A 23833-nucleotide genomic window follows, 5' to 3' on the forward strand; every position below is an offset into this window, starting at 1 on the left:
ATACAGTCCTTAAGTATAAATGCTGTAGGAACAGAAAGAGTAAGATACCTTACAATTTACAGATTTATTTGAGGCAAACTACTGATCTTGTTTCCCTCATTTAAAAATAAAAACAGTAAAACTGGGCATGTGTCACACACCTAGTCCCAGTAACTGTGGGTGGTGGTGGCAGGAAGACTGGGAATTTGCGATCATGCTCTTAGGGCAAAGGGAGTTCTAGGGCAACCTGGGTTAAAAAAAAAAAAAAAGTTAAGCATGGAGGCTACTTATAATCCTAGCTAGCAGGAAGGAACTGAGAAAGCTGAGGTATAGCTTTGAGTTCAAGGCCAGTTTGTGACACCACTGAGACTCTACCTCAGAATTTCACCTCTCCCTAGTCAGGCACGGTAAATGTGGCTCTCTGAGGTCAATGTCAGTCTAGTCTACAGAGCTAGTTCCAGGACAGCCAGAGCTACACAGAGAAACCCAAAAGAGAAACAATAAGTGCTATTATCAATATCTCTATTACTAACACTGAGCAGTGTCTTGTATACAGGATTCAGTAAACATTTGCTGACAGATAAAAAATAAATTACCTAAAAGCCATTTTAATAGCTTAAGACATAATCTTGAGCGTTTGAGCTGTTTTGTTATTATTGCTTACATTTGTCTTTAGCACAATATAAATGTAGAAATTCCTCTTTTGAACTATTCAAGGGTATAATTTCCTTCTACAGAACAGTAAATTATTAACAACTATATGCTATAGAGCATTCTCAACAAGAGACTTCTTCAGGGCTTGCTGGGAATGTCAGTGCTGTTTACAGGTAACTCAATTATCTGGAGGAGAATATTTACCTCATTATCTGGAGGAGTATCTATCTCAATTATCTGGAAGAGACTCTTTATCTCAATTATTTGGAGAAGAATTTTTAACTCAATTTGGAATTAAAAAGCCACTGGGCAGCTTTAATCCCCGCACTTGGGAGGCAGAGACAGGCAGATCTTTGTGAGTTCGAGGCCAGCCTGGTGTACAAGAGCTAGTTCCAGGACAGGCTCCAAAGCTACAGAGAAACCCTGTCAACATTTAGAAGGCTAAAGCAAGAAGATTTCAAGTTTTTAAGATTAGCCTGGGTATATAGAAAAACTATTGAAAAAACATTCCAGTTCTGGGCTTTATTTAGAAACCCAGTTAGCGGACGCAGCACAAAGAAATGCAGCAGGCTGAGGAGAACCCCCTTGAGCTGCTGATGTACATGAACAATTTCTGATAGGAAGGTAATATTGTATATTTTACCATATTGTACCTATTTAGCATAATATAACAATACACATAAACTTATGAATTTCCATGTCTTCACTCAAAGCAGAGTTAAATACACAGTCCTTACTTAAGGGTGAAAAAATTTCTTTTTCCCAGTCAGTACTAGGGATTGAATCCATACTTCCACCCAAATATTTAACACAGTTTTGTGTTCATTTCTTTTTTTTTTTTTTTTTTTTTTTTTGGTTTTTCGAGACAGGGTTTCTCTGTGGCTTTGGAGCCTGTCCTGGAACTAGCTCTGTAGACCAGGCTGGTCTCGAACTCACAGAGATCCGCCTACCTCTGCCTCCCGAGTGCTGGGATTAAAGGCGTGCGCCACCATCGCCCGGCTTGTGTTCATTTCTCTGCCCTAAAAGAACTTAGTATCACCAGTCAGAGGTGATGCACACCTTTAATCTCAGCACTAGGCATAGATATGAGATAACTAGAGATAAGCACAGGCAGAGGCAAGCAGATCTCTGAGTGTTCGAGGTCAGCCTACAGAACAAATACCAGGAAAGCCTCTAAAGTCTGTCTCGAAAGAGAAACCCTGTCTCAAGGAGAAAAAAAAAATAGTATTTTTATGACATTAACACTTTTTCTTTTATTTTGTATGTATTGCTGTGAAGGTGTCAAATCCCCTGGAACTGGAGGTATCAAGAGTTGTGAGCTGCCATGTGGGTGCTGGGAATTGAACCCAGGTCCTCTGGAAGAGCAGCAAGTACTCTTAACCAATGAGCCATCTCTCCAGGCCCCTTAAATACTCTTATATAGCTGCTTCTTGTTTACAGTCTCATTTAACTGTATGCAATGGCAGTATCTCAAAGTTCTACTGCTTTCCACAATGACAGATTCATAATGGGAGGTCAATAATGATTTGATTATGTGGTTAAATTGCTTCCAACCACTGAGTTATCATTAGAGGAAATTTCAAATGATCTTAAACAAAACTACTACATCCTACAGTCACACAATGTTTGGGTTAATTGCTATTTTCATTATTCATAACACTATTTTCCTCCGAATGAACAAGAAATCAGGAGACAATTACATATGCAAATCCTAAAAACCATACAATATATGACATCCCAGAATAAGGTAAACAACTATATTAGTTAGATATATCTTCAGCGGGGTGGTGATGACACACACCTTTAGTCCCAACACTCAGGAGGCAGAGGCAGACAGATTTCTGAGTTCAAGGCTAGCCTGGTCTACAAAGCGAGTTTCAGGACAACCAGGACTGTTACACAGAGAAACTCTGTCTTGAAAAACTAGCAAACAAACATCTTGAGAGTTGAGAATCAGTGATAAAAGAGCTTGCTTAACATGGAGGACGCCCTAGGTCTAGTAATACACACATACACATTCTCTCTCTCACACACACACAATCTCTCTCTCACACACACAGAGGCATACACACTCACTCTCACTTCCTAGAGCTGGAGATATGGCTAGCATTGCTGGCTGCTTTTGCAAATAGGCTGACTCAGTCCCTACACCTGTTGGACCCTAGTGTCCAATCACCGAAGAGGAGGAGTCGCCCCAAGAGACCATCTCTCATCACAACTGATGCAAAAGCATGAGGATTTTATTAATTCTGTCATGACAGGGTCCTCCAGCAGTTGGGAAGCTAGAAGACCCTGAATGTCTGGTACAGGCTATTTTTAAAGGGAAAAACCACAGAAGGAAGGAGGTGTCTGGGGGTTGTTCTTTAACTATTATGATTGGCTTATTCAAAATGGCTATTACCAATAATTGGCTGGAGAGTGGTTGCCAGATCAGATGAGGTAAAGGGAAACTTCTGAGGGTCACTTTGCCCCTTCCCAGGGACTAAGCCAAAACATCAGTAACTGAGTCAACACCTAAGGGTTATCATGCTCCTATTCAGGGAGATGGAAAGTTTCCAACATCTCAGTAAGTGCATGCATAGCTGTTATGTCCTTGGTTCCCAGGGGAGGAGGGGAAGTACTGAGAGTTGTCAGAAATGGCTTCAGAATTGTCTTAAAGTTCTACACACCTACATTGCTACCTACAACTACCTGTAGCTCCAGTTCTAGGGAATCCAAGGCCCTCTTCTGATCTCACTCACTTAACACACAAACTAAGTCTCAGAGTGGTAAATGTCTTGCCCACAGTCAGTTCACGCATGGTGGCTCCTACCTGCTACAGCAATGTTAAACAATGCATACATAATAAATAAATCTTAAAAAAAAAATGAAGATGGGTGGTGATGGCACACATCGTTTATCCCAGCACTTTCATGGCCAGTCTGCTTTACAAGAGCTAGTTCCAGGACAGCTAAGGCTGTCACACAGAGAAACCCTGTTACGAAAAACCAAAATAATAATAATAATAATGAGATGAAGAAGGACGAGCATGGTAGTGTGCACCTTTAATCCCAGCAGAGGCAGGTGTATCTATTCAAATTCTAGGCCATCTTAGTCTACACAATGCTCTAGGTCAGCCAAGTCTACGAAATAACACCCCGTATCAAAACAAAACAAAACAACAAAAAAAAGGAGTATTGGAGATGTGGTCGCATTGGTTAAGAGTACTTACTTTATTGCTCTTCCCAGGGAACCCAGTTCAGTTCCCAGCACCTACTTACTGTGACTAGCAGCAGTCTGTAACTCCATCTCCAGGATATTCAATGTCTCTGGTGTTCTTAGACATATACTTATGTGCAAATATCCAAATACAGACACACATAATTAAAAATAAATTTTTGGGTGTAGGGGAAGTTCAAGCCAAGGTCTTACCATGTAACCTTAGTTGGTGTGGAGGTCTTGAACTCAGATACCCAATTCCTCATTCTGGGATTAAAGGAAATTTATTTTTTTGTGTGTTGTTTTCCTGTTTTATGAGACAGGGTTCCTCTGTGGTGCCCTGGCTGTCCTAGAACTCTGCCTGCTTCTGCCTCCTAAGTGCTGAGATTAAAGGCATGTGCCACCACCGCCCTGCTAAATTCTTTAAAAATAAACAACAAATAAAGTGGTGGCACCTGGGAGGCAGAGGCTGGTGATCTGAGAGTTCAATGCCAGCCTGGCCTACAAGAGCCAGTTCTAGGACGGGCTCCAGAGAAACTCTTGTCTCAAAAAAACAAAATAAAATAAAAAGAAATAGATTCCTCAGAGGCTATAAGTACTTGCTGCTGTTGCAGGGGCCTCAATGGATAGATCACAGCTATCCTAATCTCTATTCCAGAGGATCAAATGCCCTCTTCAGATCTCTGTGGGCACCTGGCATACATATGGTACACATACATACATGGTGGCAAAAACTCACGTACATAAAATAAAAATAAGTAAATCTAAAAGAAGAAAAATTTTTGACAAAGGTGGCAGAATGCTAAAAGACACCCAAAGTTGCAGGTATACAAACACATACACCAAATACAATAGATAGAGTTAATGGCAGTACTGGCCAAAGGTCCAATGCACTTTTTGTGTTGTTCATGGAGCCAGTTCAAACAACAGGAAAATATAACTAATTCTATTTTGGTAATAAAAATCCGGGTTCATGTGAACTGGGATTTTAGATTCACTTCATTACAGAAATTCTCTTCATGATAGACCCAGACCAGTAATTATTTTTTAAATGTTTTAAAAAAAATTTTTTTAATTTTATGAGCAGTGATTGGTGTTTTGGCTGCATATATGTCTGTGTGAAGGTGTCAGATCCCCTTGAACTGGAGTTACAGACAGTTGTGAGCTGCCATATGGGTGCTGGGAATTGAACCCTGGTTTTTGGGAAGAACAGTCACTGCTTTCAACTGCTGCCCCCCAGACCAGTACTTAATTTAACATTATCTGATATTATTCGTCTGTCTGCCTGAGAAGTCAATACTATTTCGGTGTACAGAAGCTGCTACTCAATTGTTTTTGATAGCAAAGGAAAGATTCTTGTACTAGATTTTGTATCTATTGATACACATGCAGCATATTCAACAGGTACATACTAATTTCCCTAGCTGCAAACACTAGCATGAATTGTAAACTATATGATCTCTCAGTCAGAGGACTTGCTACACATCAGCTTCACCCCTGACAATAAAACAACAGTACTGTTGCAGCCTATTTCTCAATTAAGACAACAAAATAACACTACGCACCTCACAAGACTGCCAAAAATATTAATTAGATAAAGATAGTATGATCTAGGTATACAGTCAAGTGAATGACTAAGAACAGTTTGACAGGCCAGATGTGGTGGCACACACCTTTAATCCCAGCACTCTGAGGCAAAGGCAGCAGATCTCTGTGAGTTTGAGGCCAGCCTGGTCTACAGAGTGAGTTCCAGGACAGTCAAGGCTACAGAGAAACCCTGTCTCAACAGCAACAAACAAATCAGTTTAACATCTAGGTCTGGTGTTTCAGGCCTATAAAGTAAATTCAAGACCAACTAGGGCTATAAAATGTGAGTTCTAGGACAGCCTCAAAATTAGAAAGAGAAAGTAAAAAGAGTGCCAGAAATGTACGGTGGTAGGGTTTGTGCCCGGCAAATAAAATGCTCTGGGTTCAATTTATAGTACTGCAACAATTAACAAAATGCTCACCTACTGAGTCTGAAAGTGGCTTTAAATAGCCAGGGGTGGTGGCTACTTAATCCTAGCACTCTCTGAATTCAAAGTTAGCCTGATTAAATGAGTTCCAGGCCAGCCAGGGCAACACAAGAAGACCCTTTTTTCTCAAAAAGGAAAAGTCTGTAATCCTGAGATTTTACGTTCTGCTCATTATAAAAAAGAGTCCATCTTAAATAAATACAAAGTATTTATAAAAAGGTGTAGATAGTAGCTCACAACTTTTATGAGATTAATATATTCATAAAGGGAACTAAGAAATACTTTTAAGTATTACACACACTGAAACATTTGTAAATAAAATGATATCTGGGGTACGCTTTAAAATATCAGTCTCAAGATGGGCGGTGGTGGCGCATACCTTTAATCCCAGCACTCGGGAGGCAGAGGCAAGCACATCTCTATGAGTTCGAGGCCAGTCAGGACCATTATACAGAGAAACCCTGTCTCAAAAAACCAAAAGAATTCAAGACCAGCTAGGTCTGCAGAGTGAGAATTGTGGAGACTTTGTCTTAAAAAAAAAAAAAAAATCAAGTGTGCTGGGCGCCTTTAATCCCAGCACTCAGACAGAAGAGGCAGGCAGATCTCTTGAGTTTGAAGACAGCCTGAACTACAAAGTGAGTCCAGGACTTCTAGTCTTCAAGCCATGAGAACCATGTAAGATTCCTGTCTTGGAGCCCAGCAGTGGTGGCGCACGCCTTTAATCCCAGCACTTGGGAGGCAGAGGCAGGCGGATCTCTGTGAGTTTGAGACCAGCCTGGTCTACAAGAGCTAGTGCCAGGATAGACTCCAAAGCTACAAAGAAACTCTGTCTCGAAAAAAACAAAAACAAAGACAAAAAACAAAAAAAGAAAAAAACAGTATCACTAAGTTAAAGAAGCCACAGACTCTCATGTGCCTCTACATGCTTTTACATGTGTGACAGAACTACATGCTTTTACATGTGTGACAGAACTGTCCAGTGCTCCTGGTAGGGGAGGGCTCCACAGCTCCAGAATTGCCATTCTTTGCTACTCTCCCCTCATAAGAACCCATTTCTACAACAATCCAGTAACAATGTGACCAATATTAGGATCTTAGCTTAAAGGAACAACATCTATTAAGTATCCTCAAAAATCAAATAGAAAATTCCAAAAAGTTTAACAGAGTTAAGATTTTGGCTATAGCTGAGCAAATGTCTTTAATTCCAGCTCTCCAGAGGCAGAGGCAGGCAGAGTTCGAGGCCAGCTTGGTCTACAAAGCGAGATGATCCTCAATAGCCAAAGCTACAGAGAAACCCTGTCTTGAAAAACTAGATAGATAGATAGATAGATAGATAGATAGATAGATGATAGATAGATAGATAGATAATTTCTTTTTGCTTCTAGTCTTGAAGCTACATATAAGAACCATGTATGACTCCACATTTTTGGTGGTCTGGTAACTCTTTGGCTCTTGTATGTCTTTTCCTCTTCTGACTTACCTTTCTTTTTTTGTAAACAGTCTTAAAGTTGCCCTGCTGACTTGGAACCCTCCACTTGTACCACACTAGCCTCAAACTCAGAAAAAGATCTGCAAGCCTCTGTCTCTCAAGTGCCAGGATTAAACAATTGGGTACACCATCCAGCAGGTAGATAATACTAAAAAAAGCAAGACTAGCAAATGTCTACAAACCACTGGTGGCGTCATGGGCTTGAACAATCCCAAACGAAATGATTCACACCTGTCAACCTTTGGGACTAATTCTATTTATCTAAAATCCCAAACGAAATGGGCTTGAACAATCCCAAACGAAATGATTCACACCTGTCAACCTTTGGGACTAGTTCTATTTATCTAAACATTGGAAGAAAGTATTTCTACCAATATGCACTCATGTCTGCAGCTCCATGGAAAAGAAGTTATCAATGTCTTTCACTGAAACACACCAAGCAATATCAGATCTGGAACTCATTAATAGGTAGTTAAAAATTGTTCAAACCAGGTGAAGATGTTCAGTCAGGGGAAGATGCCTCCAGTAGGCAGCCAGCCTGGGCAACAGAGCAGATGTCTCAAAAACTATACTTAGACGTCATAAAGGCCCCACAACGCAATCAGAAACTCTGCATATTTATTATAGCTTCAAATGATGCAACTTTCTCAGGCTTTAAGGTTCCAAGCGACATGAAGGAGTAGCCTAAAAATGAGGTTCTTTACAAACTGACCACAGGAAGTGAGGACAAAAAAAAATTTATAGTTTCAGCACCAGGTAAATAAGGATTTACCAATTACAAAGAAATGTGGTTAAAAACAGTAAATTCAGCGCTTGACTACATACACACTAGAAGAGAACCCAGGTCACCTAATCAAGTATCTACTACTAAATAAACAGCAGATCTATCTTTTAACAGTTTAACTATGCCGACCATCTTTCACGCTGAAATGCCCTGCTACAAACTGCCGAGGTCGAAAGTGATAGGAAAATCCTACCCTGCTTTTCGGCAAGAGGCCACTCTGCATAGAGCATCACACAAAAGACAGGAGCGCAAACAGAAAGAAACACGCTCCTAGGCCTTCGCCTGCCGAGGCCGTGAGCCCAGGTCTCGATCGCAGAGCACCGCCGACAGGAAGCGAAATAAGAGCTCGGGGAAGGAAGGAGCAGCGGTAGGATCCACTTGCCCGACCGAAGGCACCCGGGAGTGAGGGGCAGCCGAGGCAGAAGCGCGAGCACAGCCCCGAAGGAAAAAGAGCGAGGCAAGCTGCAGCCCGGCGTCCGCGGCTTCCAGGCCGGCGACACCCTCCGGCCCACACCAGGCTCGGCCCTCCTCCCAGGCCCGTCCCACCTTCTCACCTCCCGCACGTCCTGCAGGCACTCAAGCACCGCCAGGTTGTTGCTCCAGGTGTGTTTGGGGCACACACGGGTCACGTCTTCCCGGCAGGACTCTTCCTCCGCCAGCTTCCAGCCTCCGCCAGTCCCACCGGGCCCCGCTCCGCCCCGCCGGGCCGGGGGCCCGCCCGCCGGGAACGGTAGCTGCTGCTGCTGCTGGTGCTGCTGCTGAGGCGGCTGGGGCTGCTGCTGCTGCTGCGATAACTGAGACAGCTGAGGCTGCTGCTGCCCCGCCGGGCTGCCGCCTCCAGCTTGCCCTAGCAAAGATGCAAAATTGGCCCCCAGACCCTGGCCCTGGCCGTGGCCGTTCTGGGCCCCGGCTGCAGCCAGCAGCAGCAGCGGCAACGCCGCCGACAAGCGAAACATCCTCCGTACACGTCCACACACCGCCATCTTGGGTTCGCGGCGAGCTCGACGCACCCGCCGGCGACGTGTATTTAAATGAGGGGCGGGGCCGCGGGCGTGAGTTGGCGTGGCTCCTCCCCAGCGGGCGGTAGAGCCCACGGCACGGTGAGGGCGGAGGGTGCCAGGCGAAGGGCCCACGCCCTGGGCCCGGCAGGCGGGAAAGTGGTTTTCCTTCCCGGAGGAGCTGCTGGGGCTGCTTAGGAAACCTGGGTAGGAGCACTGTGGTCTCATTTCTTAATCGTCGTCGTGGAAAAGAAAAGAAATGAATTCAGGCTGCCACAACCAAGATGGCTGGTGGAATATTTTGCCGGTTCAGAGACTTGAGAAGAAGAGGGATAGAAAACTTTGTGTGTATAGAGATGAACTTCAAAACCAGATGTATCCCGATATCTGAGAGCCTCATTTTGCGCTTGACCACCCTTACCTGCATTTCTTAACTAGAGAATCAGACGGCAATTGAATAAAAGTTAAGCGCACATAAATCATAATACTTGCTCTTGGGCTTTCTGGGTGATCGCTCAAATGTGAACTAAAACTGTGAACATTAGGAATAAAAACAAGGAGAGGCTGGTGATGTAAGTCAATTGGTAGTTTGTGTAGCATGCACAAAACCGTGGGTTTGCCGGGTAGTGGTGGCACACGCTTTTTAATCCCAGAACTTGGGAGGGAGAGACAGGCGATTCTTTGAGTTTGAGGCTACAGAGAAACCCTGTCACGAAAAACCGAGAGGAGAGAGAGGAGGAGAGAGAGACAGAGAGACAGAGAGAGAGAGAGAGAGAGAGAAGAGAGAAGAGGAGAGAAGAGGAGAGAAGAGGAGAGAAGAGAGAGAGAGAACAAAGCCGTGGGTTTGATTCTCAGCACCTCATAAACCCTTGTGGTGCATATGCCTGTGATCTAACACTTCAGGAGGTGAAGGCCGGAGTTTGAGGCCAGTATGAAACTGTTTCAAAAAAAGAGTAAGAAAAATATCTGGCCTGTAACACGAAGTTCCAAAAGCTATAGGGAATAGTATTAAACTTTGAGGGCCTTTGCCTGAAAATCTTAGTGAAGAACCAGAATTTAAACACACAGCCTCCCTCCCTACCCCCCCTACCCACCCCCCCCCCACCCCCCGTTTTTGAAACACTATTACATGGTCCTTGCTTACTTGAAACTCACTACTTAGACCAAGCTGGTCTCTAACTTACAGATAGCCACCTGCCCTTGCCTCTGCCTGCTGTAAGCCACTAAGCCCAACCAGGTTAAGCCTGGGTCAGCAAATATTTTTGTTGACCTATATGCAACTAACTACACACTAGTGATCCTTCCTTAGGATGAGAGTTTCACACTCCAGGAAGTCTCTGCACATCCAACAGTTAGGTTCTAATTCAGTTGAGAAAAACTTTGTACTGAGGGGAGATATTAGTGGTTCTGTACAGAGATACTTAATGAACTGCCCACAATGAAACTAGTCTGCAGACAGTATCCAACTAGAACCCCTGAACCTTCCCATCCCGGGTGCACTTTCCTCCCAGTTCAGCAATTCAGAATGTTAGTGGTAAATGCAGACAACTTGAGACATGAAATCTCTACTGATCAGCATATTTAAAAAATACAGTTTAACAGAAGTGGAAAGCTAGGAAAATAGCTAAGAGGTTAAGAGTACAGGCAGCTCTTCCACAGAACTGGAATTAGATCCAGGCCCCACATGGCAGCTAAAACAAAACAAAAAAAAACCCGTAATGGCTAGGCGGTGGTGGCACATGCCTTTAATATCAGCACTTGGGAGGCAGAAAGGCAAGTGGATCTCCGAGGCCAGCCTGGTCTATGAGAGGTAGTTCCACAGAAACCCTATCTCAAAGAAAAAAAAAAAAAAAACCAGCCAAACTGTAACTGCAGTTCCAGGGGCTCCAATGCCCTCTTCTGGCTTCTGTGGGTACTGCATGCACACGGTGCACAGACACTCATGCAGGCAAAACACCCATAAACAAATGTACACAATAAAAAACAAAACAAACAAAAAGGTGTGGTGGAGCATGACATTAATCCCAGCATTCAGGAGGCTGAAGTAGATAGAACTCTGTGAGTTTGATGCCAGCCAGATAGATATACGTAGTCCAGCCAGAGATACAGTGAGACCCTGTCTCAAAAAACAAAACCAACTAAAACTACAGCTTCTGCTGTTCTGAAACCATAAACAGAGCAGGGCAGTGATGGTGCAGGCCTTTAATCCCAGCACTTGGGAGGCAGAGGCAGGTGGATCTCCGTGAGTTCGAGGCCAGCCTGGTCTATAAGAGCTAGTTCCAGGATAGACTCTAAAGCTACAGGGAAACCCTGTCTTGAAAAAAAAAGAGACTAGAATCAGAGGAGTTGGCATACAGGTTTAAGCACCAGGAAAGGAACCCCCTAAGAACAGTCTGTAGGTCAAACTGCCCACTGTGGTTGGCCCTGGTCTCTATCTCTAGGAATGGAAGTATGTTGGCATTTCCACAGCACTTCCCCTTGTTACTACCACAGAATTATCTGGAGGCTCCCCTAAACTTAATCATGGATTAAAGTAGCTCAGGATGGACTGGATAAATATATTTCATAGTGTTCGCACAACATACATAAGTCTCCAACAGCTACATCACCAGAAGTCCTGGAGGTTACTAAGGACCATTAATTTTCCATACTGGGTCTGCAAGTGCTCAGATAACAAATGGGAGATTATTTTCAGTCAGTCTAAGGCTAGAGATGGACAGTCTGCACAGAAACGGCAATGGTTGCCTATCTTTCATTTTACACTGAGCAAATCCTACACCAAGCCACAGATTGTGTTTAGTGATAGGGAGGAAGATAAATCTATCTTAAGGTCTCAGTGACCAAGAAACAAGACACTGAGAAATCTGGGAACCTGGCCAGCTCAGGCTGTGTCCCACAAATCTAGACCTTACAGAAGGCATAGACTTCAACCAGTAGAGAGATGGTTGATTTTACTAAGATCTTCTAGCCTCATTAACTTTTCAGTATAAAATGCATCATTTCAGGCCAGGCATGGGAGCTCATGCCTGTAATTCCAGCACTTGGGATAGAAGAGCAAGCAAGAGGAGAAACCTGTAAGTTCCACCTGTCAACAAACACACACACACGGCACCCGGGCACAGAGCTCAAGGTTTAGAATGTGCTTATGCGCTTAGTATGAAAGACCTTAGGTTCAATCCCTAGACTTAATAAAATACATTACCTTTATGAGAACCAGGAGTTGTTTTTTACTCATTAAACTGTTTATTTTTTTTAAAGAGAAACAGAGATCACACAAAGGTGACTCCAGCACTTAGGATCCCACACCTTTTTTTTAAAGACTTTATTTATTTATTATGTATACAAGAGGGCACCAGATCTCATCACAGATGGTTGTGAGCTGGACTTCTGGAAGAACAGTCAGTGTTCTTAATCTCTGAGCCATCTCTCCAGCCCCTTTCTTGGTTTTTTGAGACAGGGTTTCTCTGTGAAACAGTCCTGGCTGTCCCAGAACTTGCTTTGTAGACCAGGCTGGCTGCAAACTCACAGAGATCTGTCTGCCTTTCCAGAATGTTGGGAAGCGTACACCACTACAGCCTAGCTCATTATACTCTTTTTTTTTTGTTTGTTTGTTTTTTTGTTTTTCGAGACAGGGTTTCTCTGTGGCTTTGGAGCCTGTCCTGGAACTAGCTCTGTAGACCAGGCTGGTCTCGAACTCACAGAGATCCGTCTGCCTCTGCCTCCCAAGTGCTGGGATTAAAGGCATGCACCACCATCGCCCAGATCTCATTATACTCTTTTAAGATCCCTGTTTGACTAATGTATTTATTCATTAGGTACTGTTGACCATTTTTTTTTTTAAGATTTATTTATGATGTTAACAGCATTCTCCCGGCACAGCATTCTGTCTGCTTGTATGTCTGCCCGCCAGGAGAGGGCACCAGATCTCGTTACAAATGGTTGTGAGCCACCATGTGGGTGCTGGAAATTGAACTCTGGACCTCTAGAAGAGCAGCCAATGCTCTTAAACTCTGAGCCATCTCTCCAGCCCCTGTTGACCATTTTTGTCTTAGTTTTTGGGACAAGGGCCTTGATACAGAGACCAGGCTGGCTTATATCTCACTATGTAGCCCAAACTGGCCTTGGTCTCCAGATACTCTTGACTTGGCCACTCAAGGGCTGGGATTATAAACAGAATCACCACACTTGCTGATGACCATTTTCTACATATGCCAGGCACTGCTTAAGAGTTGTCATATGTGAGAGATAAACAACAGGACAGCTAATAAATGGTAAGACAGTGGACTGTGTTGGTTGGTGCACATCTTTAATCCTTGAATTCCAGCACTCAGGAGGCAGAAGCAGGCAGATTTAGACCAGACTGGTCTATAGAGTTCTAGGACAACCAGGGCTACACAAAGAAATCTTGTCGCAAAAACCCAAAAGAATAATAGTACTAATGATAGTGTAAGATAATTTCAAATAGTACAGGTGCTATGAAGAATCAGAAAAGCTGTATAGTGTGACTAAGCAGAGGCTGGGGGAAAGGCTGAGAGATAACTACGCTGAGACACCTCTCCCCACCATGAAGAAGATGGTAAAGAATTGGATCTAAAATGTTTCAAATAGGGCTGGAGAGATGGCTCAGTGGTTAAGAGCATTGCCTGCTCTTCCAAAGGTCCTGAGTTCAATTCCCGGCAACCACATGGTGGCTCACAACCATCTGTAGGGAGGTCTGGCGCCCTCTTCTGGCCTTCAGGCATACAGACAGAATATTGTATACATAATAAATAAATAAATAAATATTTAAAAAAAAATAAAATGCTTCAAATATGGAAGAACCAAATTCAATGCAGGGTAGTGATGGCGCACCTTTAATCCCAGCATTTGGAAGACAGAGGCAGGCAGGATCTCTGTGAGTTCGAGGCCAGCCTGGTCTACAGAGTCAATTCCAGGTCAAAACAAACAAAACTAAATTCAAGACACTGAGGAGATGGGAATGACATTTTAAAAAAATGATTTATTTATAGAGAATTGTGAGTGCCATCTGGGTGCTCCCCCAAGTCCATCTTCCTTTGCAACGGGAGGGGACATGATGTTTATGTTTATATAATGTCCAAGAGTTTTGCACAGCTTAACAATTCCAGTTAAGGGGTTAAGTCCTGGCCATCACCGACCCATTTTTCTCTTGACTTCACTCTATTCAAGGTGGTCTTAAAATTTGTCAGAACTGTATGGTTGTGCCCTTCCCATCAGGTACCCCCCAAGTTTCCCCTCTACCGCTCCAGATGGCACCAGGCTTTAGCCTTTCCTTTTCCCAGCCTGAGATTCCTTGGAAAAACTACAATTTCTTAGAGTCCATTGTTTGAAAAGTCTGGTGGCCAAAGAAAGGGACATATGTCTCGTTAGAATAACTTCACTCCTGCCAGATCATTACATAACAACAAATAAACCAAATTAAGACAAACAGGAACAAACACCCTCTCCCCAAATAAACAAATTTCAAGTGAAGGAAAACCACAGAAAAGAGCTTAAAAAAAAAAATATGTGAATGAATTCCTCCTAAGTCACAGGCTACATTTTAAAGGGGCAGGCACAGAGCAGGGCTCCAAACGCCCCAGCAAACAATAGCTGGGGGAGTAGTGAATTGAATGGAGCTTTCAGTGGCTCTAAAATGCCGGAAGACGTTGATTGACTTTAGGGTTTAAAACCATGCTGAGCCGGGCGATGGTGGCACACGCCTTTAATCCCAGCACTCCGGAGGCAGAGGCAGGTGGTCTCTGTGAGTTCAAGACCAGCCTGGACTACAGAGCTAGTTCCAGGACAGGCTCCAAAGCCACAGAAAAACCCTGTCTCGAACCCCCCCCCCAAAAAAATAATAATAATAAAATAAATAAATAAAACCATGCTGAGATACAAGCAGCCTTGGGTAAACTCCTCAGCTGAGGCTTCAGAAAGGCAACACCCTAGAAATGAAAGCCACGGACCAGTAGGACAGACACCTTAGGAAGGACCTTGTCCTAGAGTAAAGGGCAAAACTACAGTAGATCAGCCATTATATTCTTCAAATATTCTCTAGTGAGATCAAGGTTATCCGTTACTACTTCACATTCTGTGCACAAGAAGAAAACCTTTCCTAAATAAAGAAATATTTTTCTATGCATTATTTTTTAAAATGTATTATTATTTTATGTACATTAATGTTTTGCCTGCAGGTAAGTTCATGTAAGGGAGTCAGATCCCATATAATGGAGTCATAGACAGTTATGAGCTACCATGTGGGTGCTGGGAATTGAACCCGTGTCATTTAGAAGAGCAGTCAGTGCTCTTAACCTCTGAGCCACCTCTCCAGCCCCTGTATGCATTATTCTTGTATGTGTTTTGTTGTGGTGTTTGTTGTGGGAATTTTTGTTTTTGAGAGTGTCTCACTGTATAGCCCTAACTAGCCTGGAACTCAATACACAGATCAAGTTGCCCTCAAACTCACAGAGATCCTCCTGCCTCTGCCTCCCAAGTGCTAGGGTTAAAGGCATGCGCACCACTGCCTGGTCACAAGCCAGGTTGTTATTAAGGATGACTTTGAACTGGTCGTTGTGCCTCCACCTTGAGTTAGAATTATAGGTGGGCACCACCACCACCACGCCTAGCTGTCCTTCCTCTTATCAGGGAAAGGCAAGTTAGTAGCTGGGGCTTTTCCTGACACTGAGAAAGAGGGGAAATTGAGGAAGGGGCATGCTTGCCTAGTGATACTAAGTACATTATCTTTTTTTTTTTTTTTTTTTTTTTTTTTTTTGGTTTTTTTGAGACAGGGTTTCTCTGTGGTTTTGGAGCCTGTCCTGTAACTAGCTCTTGTAGACCAGGCTGGTCTCGAACTCACAGAGATCCGCCTGCCTCTGCCTCCCAAGTGCTGGGATTAAAGGCGTGCGCCACCACCGCCCGGCCTAAGTACATTATCTTAACAGTTAAGGCATCCCCTTCCTGAGAGGAAATGGAGCCAGGGCCACTGGGGTAAATCAGGTCCCAGAACTTCACCAGGTTTAGATTCTGTTTCTCTCCTGCCCATTGTCATCACTTCCCAACTGTACCTGGGTACAAGCAATTCTTGAGATCTATTGCTTGGCAGGGATCAGGTGTTTTGAGACACAGTCTCATAGAGCCCAGACTGGCCTCACAAACTCAGTATCCAGTGAAGGAGGTCCTGAACTCCTCAATCCTCTTGGCTCCACTTCCCAAGTACCAGGATTGCAGGTGGGCATTTACCACACCTGGCTTTGAACAATCAATTTTTAGGCCACATTTAACAGAAAAGACTTGAAGCTGGGCGATGGTGGTGCACGCCTTTAATCCCAGCACTCAGGAAGCAGAGGCAGGAGGATCTCTGTGAGTTTGAGGCCAGCCTGGTCTAGAGCAAGTTCCAGGACAGGCTTCAAAGCTACAGAGAAGAGGGGAGTGGGAGAGAAATGGGAGGAGGTGGAAATTTTTAATTAAATAATAATAATAATTATAAAAAGCTACAGAAAAACTATCTTGAAATACAAACAAAACAGAGAGAGGGAGGGAGGGAAGGGAAGGAGGGTGGGAGGGAGAGTAGTGACTCACGTCACTTCTACTACAAAGCTGAGCAGATCTCTTCTGAAGGCGTCAATTCTAATGCTGATAGCATTTAAGTCAGACACTAGGGTCTATAAGCAGCAAGAGTTTGAAGGTATAGCAATTTTACTTTTTTGTAGACAAGCTCTTACTGTATAATCCAGGCAGTCAGGATGCTCAGAGCTTCTAATTATAACTTTAATTGTAACCTTATCCAATTGTTGGCAATGCAGAGCTTTGCCTAGATAGAGCTCCAAGTCTTTTTAACTGTTTTTTTAAATCCTATTTTCCCCTCAATGTTCATCATTTCCTCTATCTAATTCAGATGTAGTTGTGGCCCACACCGAGCCTCTAGGTCAGTCTTTCTGCCTAGTGTTCACTGTTGGATAAATAGTGCCTCAACAATGTATATGGCTGTTGTATTTTTCAGCACAAAGGTCATCTGCCTACATTGTCCTGGAGACAGAAACCTGGAGTCAAAACAAGCTTTTACATTTTATCATTTCAAATTTTAAAAAGATTTCTACTCGTGCTTTGCCTGATGTTATGTATGTGCACTTGGAGATCAGAAGGCACTGGATTCCCTGGAACTCTAGTTATGGATAGTTGTGGGGTCGTAGGAACTGGACCCAGATCCTCTCAAAGCAGCAAGGGCCTTCTCTCCAGCACTCCCAGGTTTTAAATAGTCTAAAGTAGGGTGGAAGAAGCAGGACACGTAAAGCTGAAGCTCCATGTGCATGGCATTTCCTTTGGTGCGGGTGGGGTGGGGGGGCAGAGGACACATAGGATATTTCTCTCCATGCTTACCTTGAACTTGAGATCCTCCTGCACAGCCTCTAGAATGCTGGCATGCCTGGTTTTAATTTCATTATAATTTTGAAACCATCTCTTCCTTGAAGATGAGTAATTCAAATTCTTTATCCATTAGGAATGTACTTTGTACTCCTTTAATCCCAGTACTTGGGAAACAGAGGTAGGTGGATCTCTCCTAGTTCAAGGCCAGTCTGGTCCACGTAGGTAGCTACACGGTGAGTTCCAGACCAGCCAGGGTAGATACACAACAACTTAAAAAGCAAAAATGCTATTAGAATACTTAGCAATTGGGATTTATTTCCACCTCAGAACTCCCTTTCCTTCATACACTTGGCTTTGTAATAACAGTACTGTTATACCTTTAGATTCTTCTTGGAACCCAGTACTTTTGTTGCTCAACTGGAAGACATTTCCAGCTTTTCCAGTCTGCAGAGTATGTTTGTACCTACAGAATCCTGATCTGAACAGAACAGATGATGTGGACAAGAGGCTAGAACTGTGCTGAGTGGGTGGAACCCAAGGGCCTATACATGCTCATCACTAATAGCCGTCCAAGTATTGTCAGCTAATTTTAAAAAATAAATTGCTTCCATCCTTCCTCAATTGAGCAGTAACAGGAAGCCGGCAAGCATGAAAGTCTGAGGAGTACATCCTTACTATAAAACTCAATCTGGCCTGAAACTTGTGATCCTCCAGCCTCAGATTCCAGAGCGCTGGGATTACAGGTATGTGTTTCCATACTGGCTGATTGAAGAGGCAAATGCAGCTTCCAATTAGCAACGGCAAAAAAGAACTGGCAGCTGGAGCCTTACCAGTTTAGATAAAATATTTACATTGGGCACAGTGGAACACACCTGCAAGTACATCTGTGTGCTTGGCAGATAAAGGTAGAAGGAAGGCCAGTTTTTCCTAGGTGGGGAAAGTCCAGCCTGTGCTACAAGAGACTCTGATTCAGTAGCAGTAAATCAGACAAATAAATAAATAGACAGTAAATTAAATGCTTACTTTAGGTCTAGTGGATCATCCTGTGTAACTCAAATCCAGTACTGGACCGGATAGAGAATATACTAGAGTAGGACTATGCCCCTCCCTCTCCCAAGAGGCAGGTATACTCTAGTAGACACAGGCACAAGACAGTGAAGTTGATGTTATCCATGGCAAATCCTTTATTTTGCTAACATTACAACAAACATAGAAACACAGCAAATATTCAGAAATTCCAAAGTATTATGATAGTATTTAAAAACAAACGTCCTGCTGGTGCTAAGATTAGAGTCTGGGTCTAGAGACGAAGGTTCCTGCAAGTAGGGGTGGGGAGGGGAAGGTTTTCTTTAGAGAATCAGTCCATCATGTGAATCTGCTTTCAAATCAGATTTGGGTTTCTGATCCAGCTCAGCAGTAGAGCAAAAACTCAACACCTGTGAGGTCCTGGCCAAATTTATTGTGGAAATGCACAATGTGGCAAAGCTTGATATTTATTTTAGCTTCTGTGGTAGTAAACTTAACCAGTCAGCCTTAGTTAAACATTCTTCAAGGCAAGTCAAATTCTAACCCTGCCCCAGACCAACCTGACAACCGGTGCTTTCTCTGTGGCCATCTGCTGAAGTTCCCCGAGTTCTATCTAATTTCAGTCCTATCCTGCCCCTGAAGCTCCAGGTCTAGGCAGCTACTTTTAAAAGCGCGGGAGAGAGGGGGGCTTTTTCCCCAAGCTGTGGAAGCCAACATTTTTAAAGCTTTAAAATTAAAACAAAGCCAAAAACTCCTAAGTATCTTCAAATAGAAGGTTTCATTGAATACATATAGCCATAACTTGGAACTCTAGGAAAATTAACCTTAACAGTTCCCTGCTGGTAATAAAGATCCAAAACAGCTCCGGAGTTTGACACGTAGGACAGAACGCTTACTAAAAAGGACAGGATAGTGCCTCCCCAACAAGTATTTGAGGCAACCGGCCATGATGTCTGCGCCTTGAGACCAAGGTGTTCTAGAGGCAGTGGTTTAATGGAGTAGCCTAAGGCGAAGCAGGCAAATATAACCTGAGCGTAACTCTAGATGCTGGACAGTTCAGGACCAGCAGAATGCAAGTTCTAAGTGTCTTCCTTTCTGCCATCCACAGGTCCAGGTCTACTACCTTCCTGAGAATAATCACTTTATTAACAATACTTGCAGAAATGATTGGAAAACAAACCAAAGGAACTTAGAATCGGACATTTCACACACACAGGAAAGGAAGCCTTTACCTGGGAACTGTATGTCCTTAAGCACTGGCTTGGTGGGGAATAAAAACCGCTAAGGATTCTAAGCTAACTAGAAAAAGTTAAGTCTTTCACAATTGCCCCAACAACTGGTCCTTTTCTTTACCTCCCACAATGCAATGAACCGAATGCACACAAGCTCTAGCCATTGGCTCTACATACAGCTAGCTCAGCCACCTCCATCACTGGACTTGTCAACATTCTAGAAAGCACGTACACCTGGAATGTAACTGTTGTTGATGCAACACACACCGCACGAGAAGTACCAAACAAGGGGGCAAACAGTGCAGAGGTGTGAGTGAGATCAAGTTACTAAAAGGTTGAGCATTCAAATTCTACCCAAGACAATTCAGGCAGGTTGGGTATCACAAGCCCCAAAATGTTGTGGATATTCAGATCCTAAATAACAGCTGAGAGGACTGTAAGATCTGCAGAATTTAAATGAAGAATGGTCCAGGCAAGATTCACAAAGGTACTCTTTTGGTGCAAATAGCATACACAATCTTAGTGTCTCTGTGACCTAGAATCACACTAATCCAAATGAACCCACGATCCAAAAGTTGTAGTTACAGCATATATACAGGTATTTTGTTCAGGGCTACTAGGTGCTAAGAATAATACTTAACATTAACTAGCAGCATGACTGGAGGGTCTCAAGATGCTCACTCCCATTTATAAAAATGGACATCCTTCTCAGTTAAGGTGGCCAAATAATTGCTCTGATTTGCTTCAAATGGGCAGATGTCCAAGACAGGTTGATCAGTCTTCAAGTCCTGCAGCAACGAGCCACTGCCAGCATTCCACAGCTTAAAAAGTAAGCAGAAATGGAAGTCAGCAGTTAGTCAGCCCAGGCGAGAACTGTCTCTAACCTTAACACCATTCAAAACTAGCACACCTTAAGTTGGTTTGAAAAGCAAGTCAAGGACTCATTTCTTTCATCTGTGTGCCAGAAGTCTTTTAAATATTGTCTCCTCTAGAGACAGAAGAGTCAATTGAGAAAAGACCACTATCTCTATCTTCATAGAACTTATATTAAAAAAATATTTATTTTAATTATGTGTGTCTATGTGGGATACTTGTAGACGAAGGTAGATCTCCTGGAGCTGGAATTACAGCTGTCTGTGAGCCTTCCAATTTCGGTGTTGGGAACCAAACTTGGATCCTTGGATCCTCCTTAACTGCTGAGCAATTTCTCCAGCCATGGAACATATATTCTAGCAAGTGTTTTCTTTTCTAGAACATTTATTACAAGAAACTTGTAAAGTATCTAAAATAGTGCCGGTGAGGTGGCTCAGTAAGAAAAGACACTTGCCATGCAAGGTTAATGAGTTAGATGTCTAGAACCGAGGTAAAGCTGGAAGGAAAACCAAGTCTACAAAGTTGCTCTCTGACCTGCACCTGTGCACTATAGCGCATACTCTCTAACATCATACACTCAAGTTTTTAAACCTTGCGGTATGCCAGACATGCCTTGAACTCCAGCATTCTGAAGGTAGAGACAAGTTTGAGGCCAGCAAGATCTATATAGTGAGTATACAATGGCTCAAAAAATTATATTGAAATAACAAAATGGGTATAATAAACTACCATCAGGCTCTCCCTTTCTCTTGAGAAAGGGTCTGTGCAGCTCTGGCTGGCCTGAAATTCACACTTGACGTGTTACTAAATAAGTCAACTTCCTATTAAACTTCAACGTTTTAGCAATCCTGTTTTCTTCCCTTTACTTGTGCTATTACTTCACACTGTTTACTACCTGGTGTAATCATTACATACCAGCGACAGTTTTGAGCGTATATGTGTATATATTTATAGTGCCCCCATACGTGCATCTGGAAACCACAGGTGTCTTCTGGTATTGCTCTCTGCCTCATTACCTTTAGACTGGAGTAGCGGTGCTTGAAACTGACTCCCTCGGATATGCCAGAAGACTGCCTTACCACTGAGCTAGGTCTAGGCCTCAAACCCCAAACTATTTTTAAATATAAAATAAAAATAGGCTCACCAGGACAGACTTTGATGCTTCATCCCCAGTACACACTAGGACATTACCATCATTCTCTGGGCTTTGGAAGATGGCATTTTTGGTCAATAGTTTGCAAGTGGGTCCCCCAAGGAATGTTTGCACAGGAAGGCAGGAACAGACGGGCTCTCCAGTATCATCTAGTTTGTAAGACATCTCCAACAGCACAGTTCGCATGGTGTTATGGCTTTTATCTATGAGACAGAGAAATAGGCGTTACCTCATGGAGATGATACAAAAGAAATTAACTAGGTACTGGAACCTCACTTACAACCGAGCTAGGCAAAGAAAGGTAAATACATTAAACCCATGAGACCTATAAAGCAAATACAACAACACAGCACCAATGAAACTCAGAAGCCTGGCTAGGAAAAAAGAAGTTATCTTCAAAAGGTTTTTCCTACCCGAGAAACAACTCTAGAAATATACTGGTTTTGAATAAACACTATATCTTCTGAGACCTCCTGGGGAATTGATTCTTCAGGTATTCTAATGGTATTTTTCCTTCTTCCACTGAGGACTCCATTAGCTATAGCAAGTAGAGTTACATCTAAAGTACTTCTGAATGACAGATAAAAGCTGGGAAACAGAGTGGGACCCCCACCTTCAAGCTTTCTTTTTTCATTGGAGTTTTGCCTGCACGTATGTCCATGTAAGGATGTTGGGTTCCCTAGAACTGTAGTTACAGACAATTGTGAGTCACCACGTAGGTCCTGGGAATTGAATCCAGGTCCTCCAGAAGAGCAGCCAGTGTTTAACTGCTGGGACATCTTCCCAGCCCTAACCCCCAAGCTTTCTACGGAAGTCACAGCATGATTTGGTAAAAAGCCAAAAGGTCAGGAGCAGCAACTGAAACAGTGCCCCAGATAAAACAAATGTGTAGTGATGAGATCGACTCACAACCAGGCGATCTGATGGACAACTTGACACACTTGACATATCTACCTTGAAACCCATTTTTAGGTCTGACTTAAAATCTGTACACACAGAGGCTTCTCCATTAACCAGGCATGGTGAACTAACAAGTCAATAATTCTAGCTCTTTAGAGGCTGAAGTTTGAGGTTGGCCAGTGCCAGAGCCAGGAGTACACAGCAAAACTGCCTCAAAAATAAGATAAAATAAAATAAAAAATCCCAAGTGGTTGGTTGTTTGCTATATATTCTCACTAAAACTCAACACATTCCAAAACTGTTGATCACAAATAAAGCACAATGGTCGACATCAGTCATAGAATAAGCTTCCCTATTCAAGTTTTCTTTAAATTAGCCAATTCCCCCCCCCCGCCCAGAAATTTTAAGGAACAATATCCATAAGCTTTAATAAAGACAGTAGTCCTACAAGCTCTTTTCTTCCTCTGTACCCACTGAGATGACTCCGCCTCTTCCCAAGAGCCCTACAAAGCATGGCTCTTTTCCTTGGAGCTCTAAGTAGTAAACTTCCTTGTGTTGTTTAATGAGTTTTGCTGGGCTGCTCTTGTGTCTCATCTGAACCTGTCTTCTGATCTGGTTGGAGATCTCCCAGACAACAGCTGTCTAGGTAGGAATGAATTGGACTCAGACCAAGTAAGAGCCACAACAAAGGTGTCCGCCAGTATAAACAGATTTCCTGTGAGAGACACCCAGTTACAGGCCAGAATTTAAGATACTAGGTGCTTGTCAAGACAAAGATTGAAAGGCACACCATAACCAACCACTACTAAATATCCAGAATCCCATTAGAGCAGGGCTAGAATTCATAGCCAGAGCCATTCTCTTGAGACCTCAAGCCCAAGTTAAAAAGGCAAACCCTTACCAAAATGACCATCAGCATGCTTCATCAGGAATACAGTTTTGTTTGTTTTGTTTTGTTTTGAAGGCGAGGCAGTGGAGTTCAGATGCCTCGATACTCCCATAAAACCATGGCTGTCAGTCTTACTTAACTTCGCTGGACCCAAATATGGAACAACTAAAAACCTGATTGGGCATTAGGCTGTTTCCACCTGGATCTGACGTGAGGGGCAAAGGAAAGTGGTCTGAAGGTGAATGCAATGGACTCCAGAAGCACATGGTGGAAAGTTTT

At 43.2% G+C, this 23833-nt stretch overlaps 2 protein-coding genes across 3 annotated transcripts in view; both read right to left on the minus strand.

The window, feature by feature from the left end:
• The window catches only part of Glg1 (golgi glycoprotein 1), a 92702-nt gene extending 83578 nt beyond the window's left edge, over positions 1–9124 (minus strand). The window contains exon 1 of the mRNA XM_041649581.1: positions 8674–9124. Within this exon, the coding sequence (XP_041505515.1) occupies positions 8674–9102 (429 nt within the window). The 5' untranslated portion in view covers positions 9103–9124. The remainder of the gene's footprint in view (positions 1–8673) is intronic.
• Positions 9125–18641: 9517 nt separating this feature from the next.
• Rfwd3 (ring finger and WD repeat domain 3) overlaps positions 18642–23833 on the minus strand; it is a 31265-nt gene continuing 26073 nt past the window's right edge. For both annotated transcript variants that reach the window (XM_041650444.1, XM_041650443.1), the window contains exons 12-13: positions 21757–21968; positions 18642–20560 (exon numbers count right to left, since the gene is read on the minus strand). In XM_041650444.1, the coding sequence (XP_041506378.1) occupies positions 20417–20560; positions 21757–21968 (356 nt within the window). In that variant the 3' untranslated portion in view covers positions 18642–20416. The remainder of the gene's footprint in view (positions 20561–21756; positions 21969–23833) is intronic.

The sequence above is a fragment of the Microtus oregoni genome, unplaced genomic scaffold (assembly GCF_018167655.1).
Source record: "Microtus oregoni isolate MIOR12 unplaced genomic scaffold, Mior012 000004F_ref0000308, whole genome shotgun sequence".
Taxonomy (NCBI): Eukaryota; Metazoa; Chordata; class Mammalia; order Rodentia; family Cricetidae; genus Microtus; species Microtus oregoni.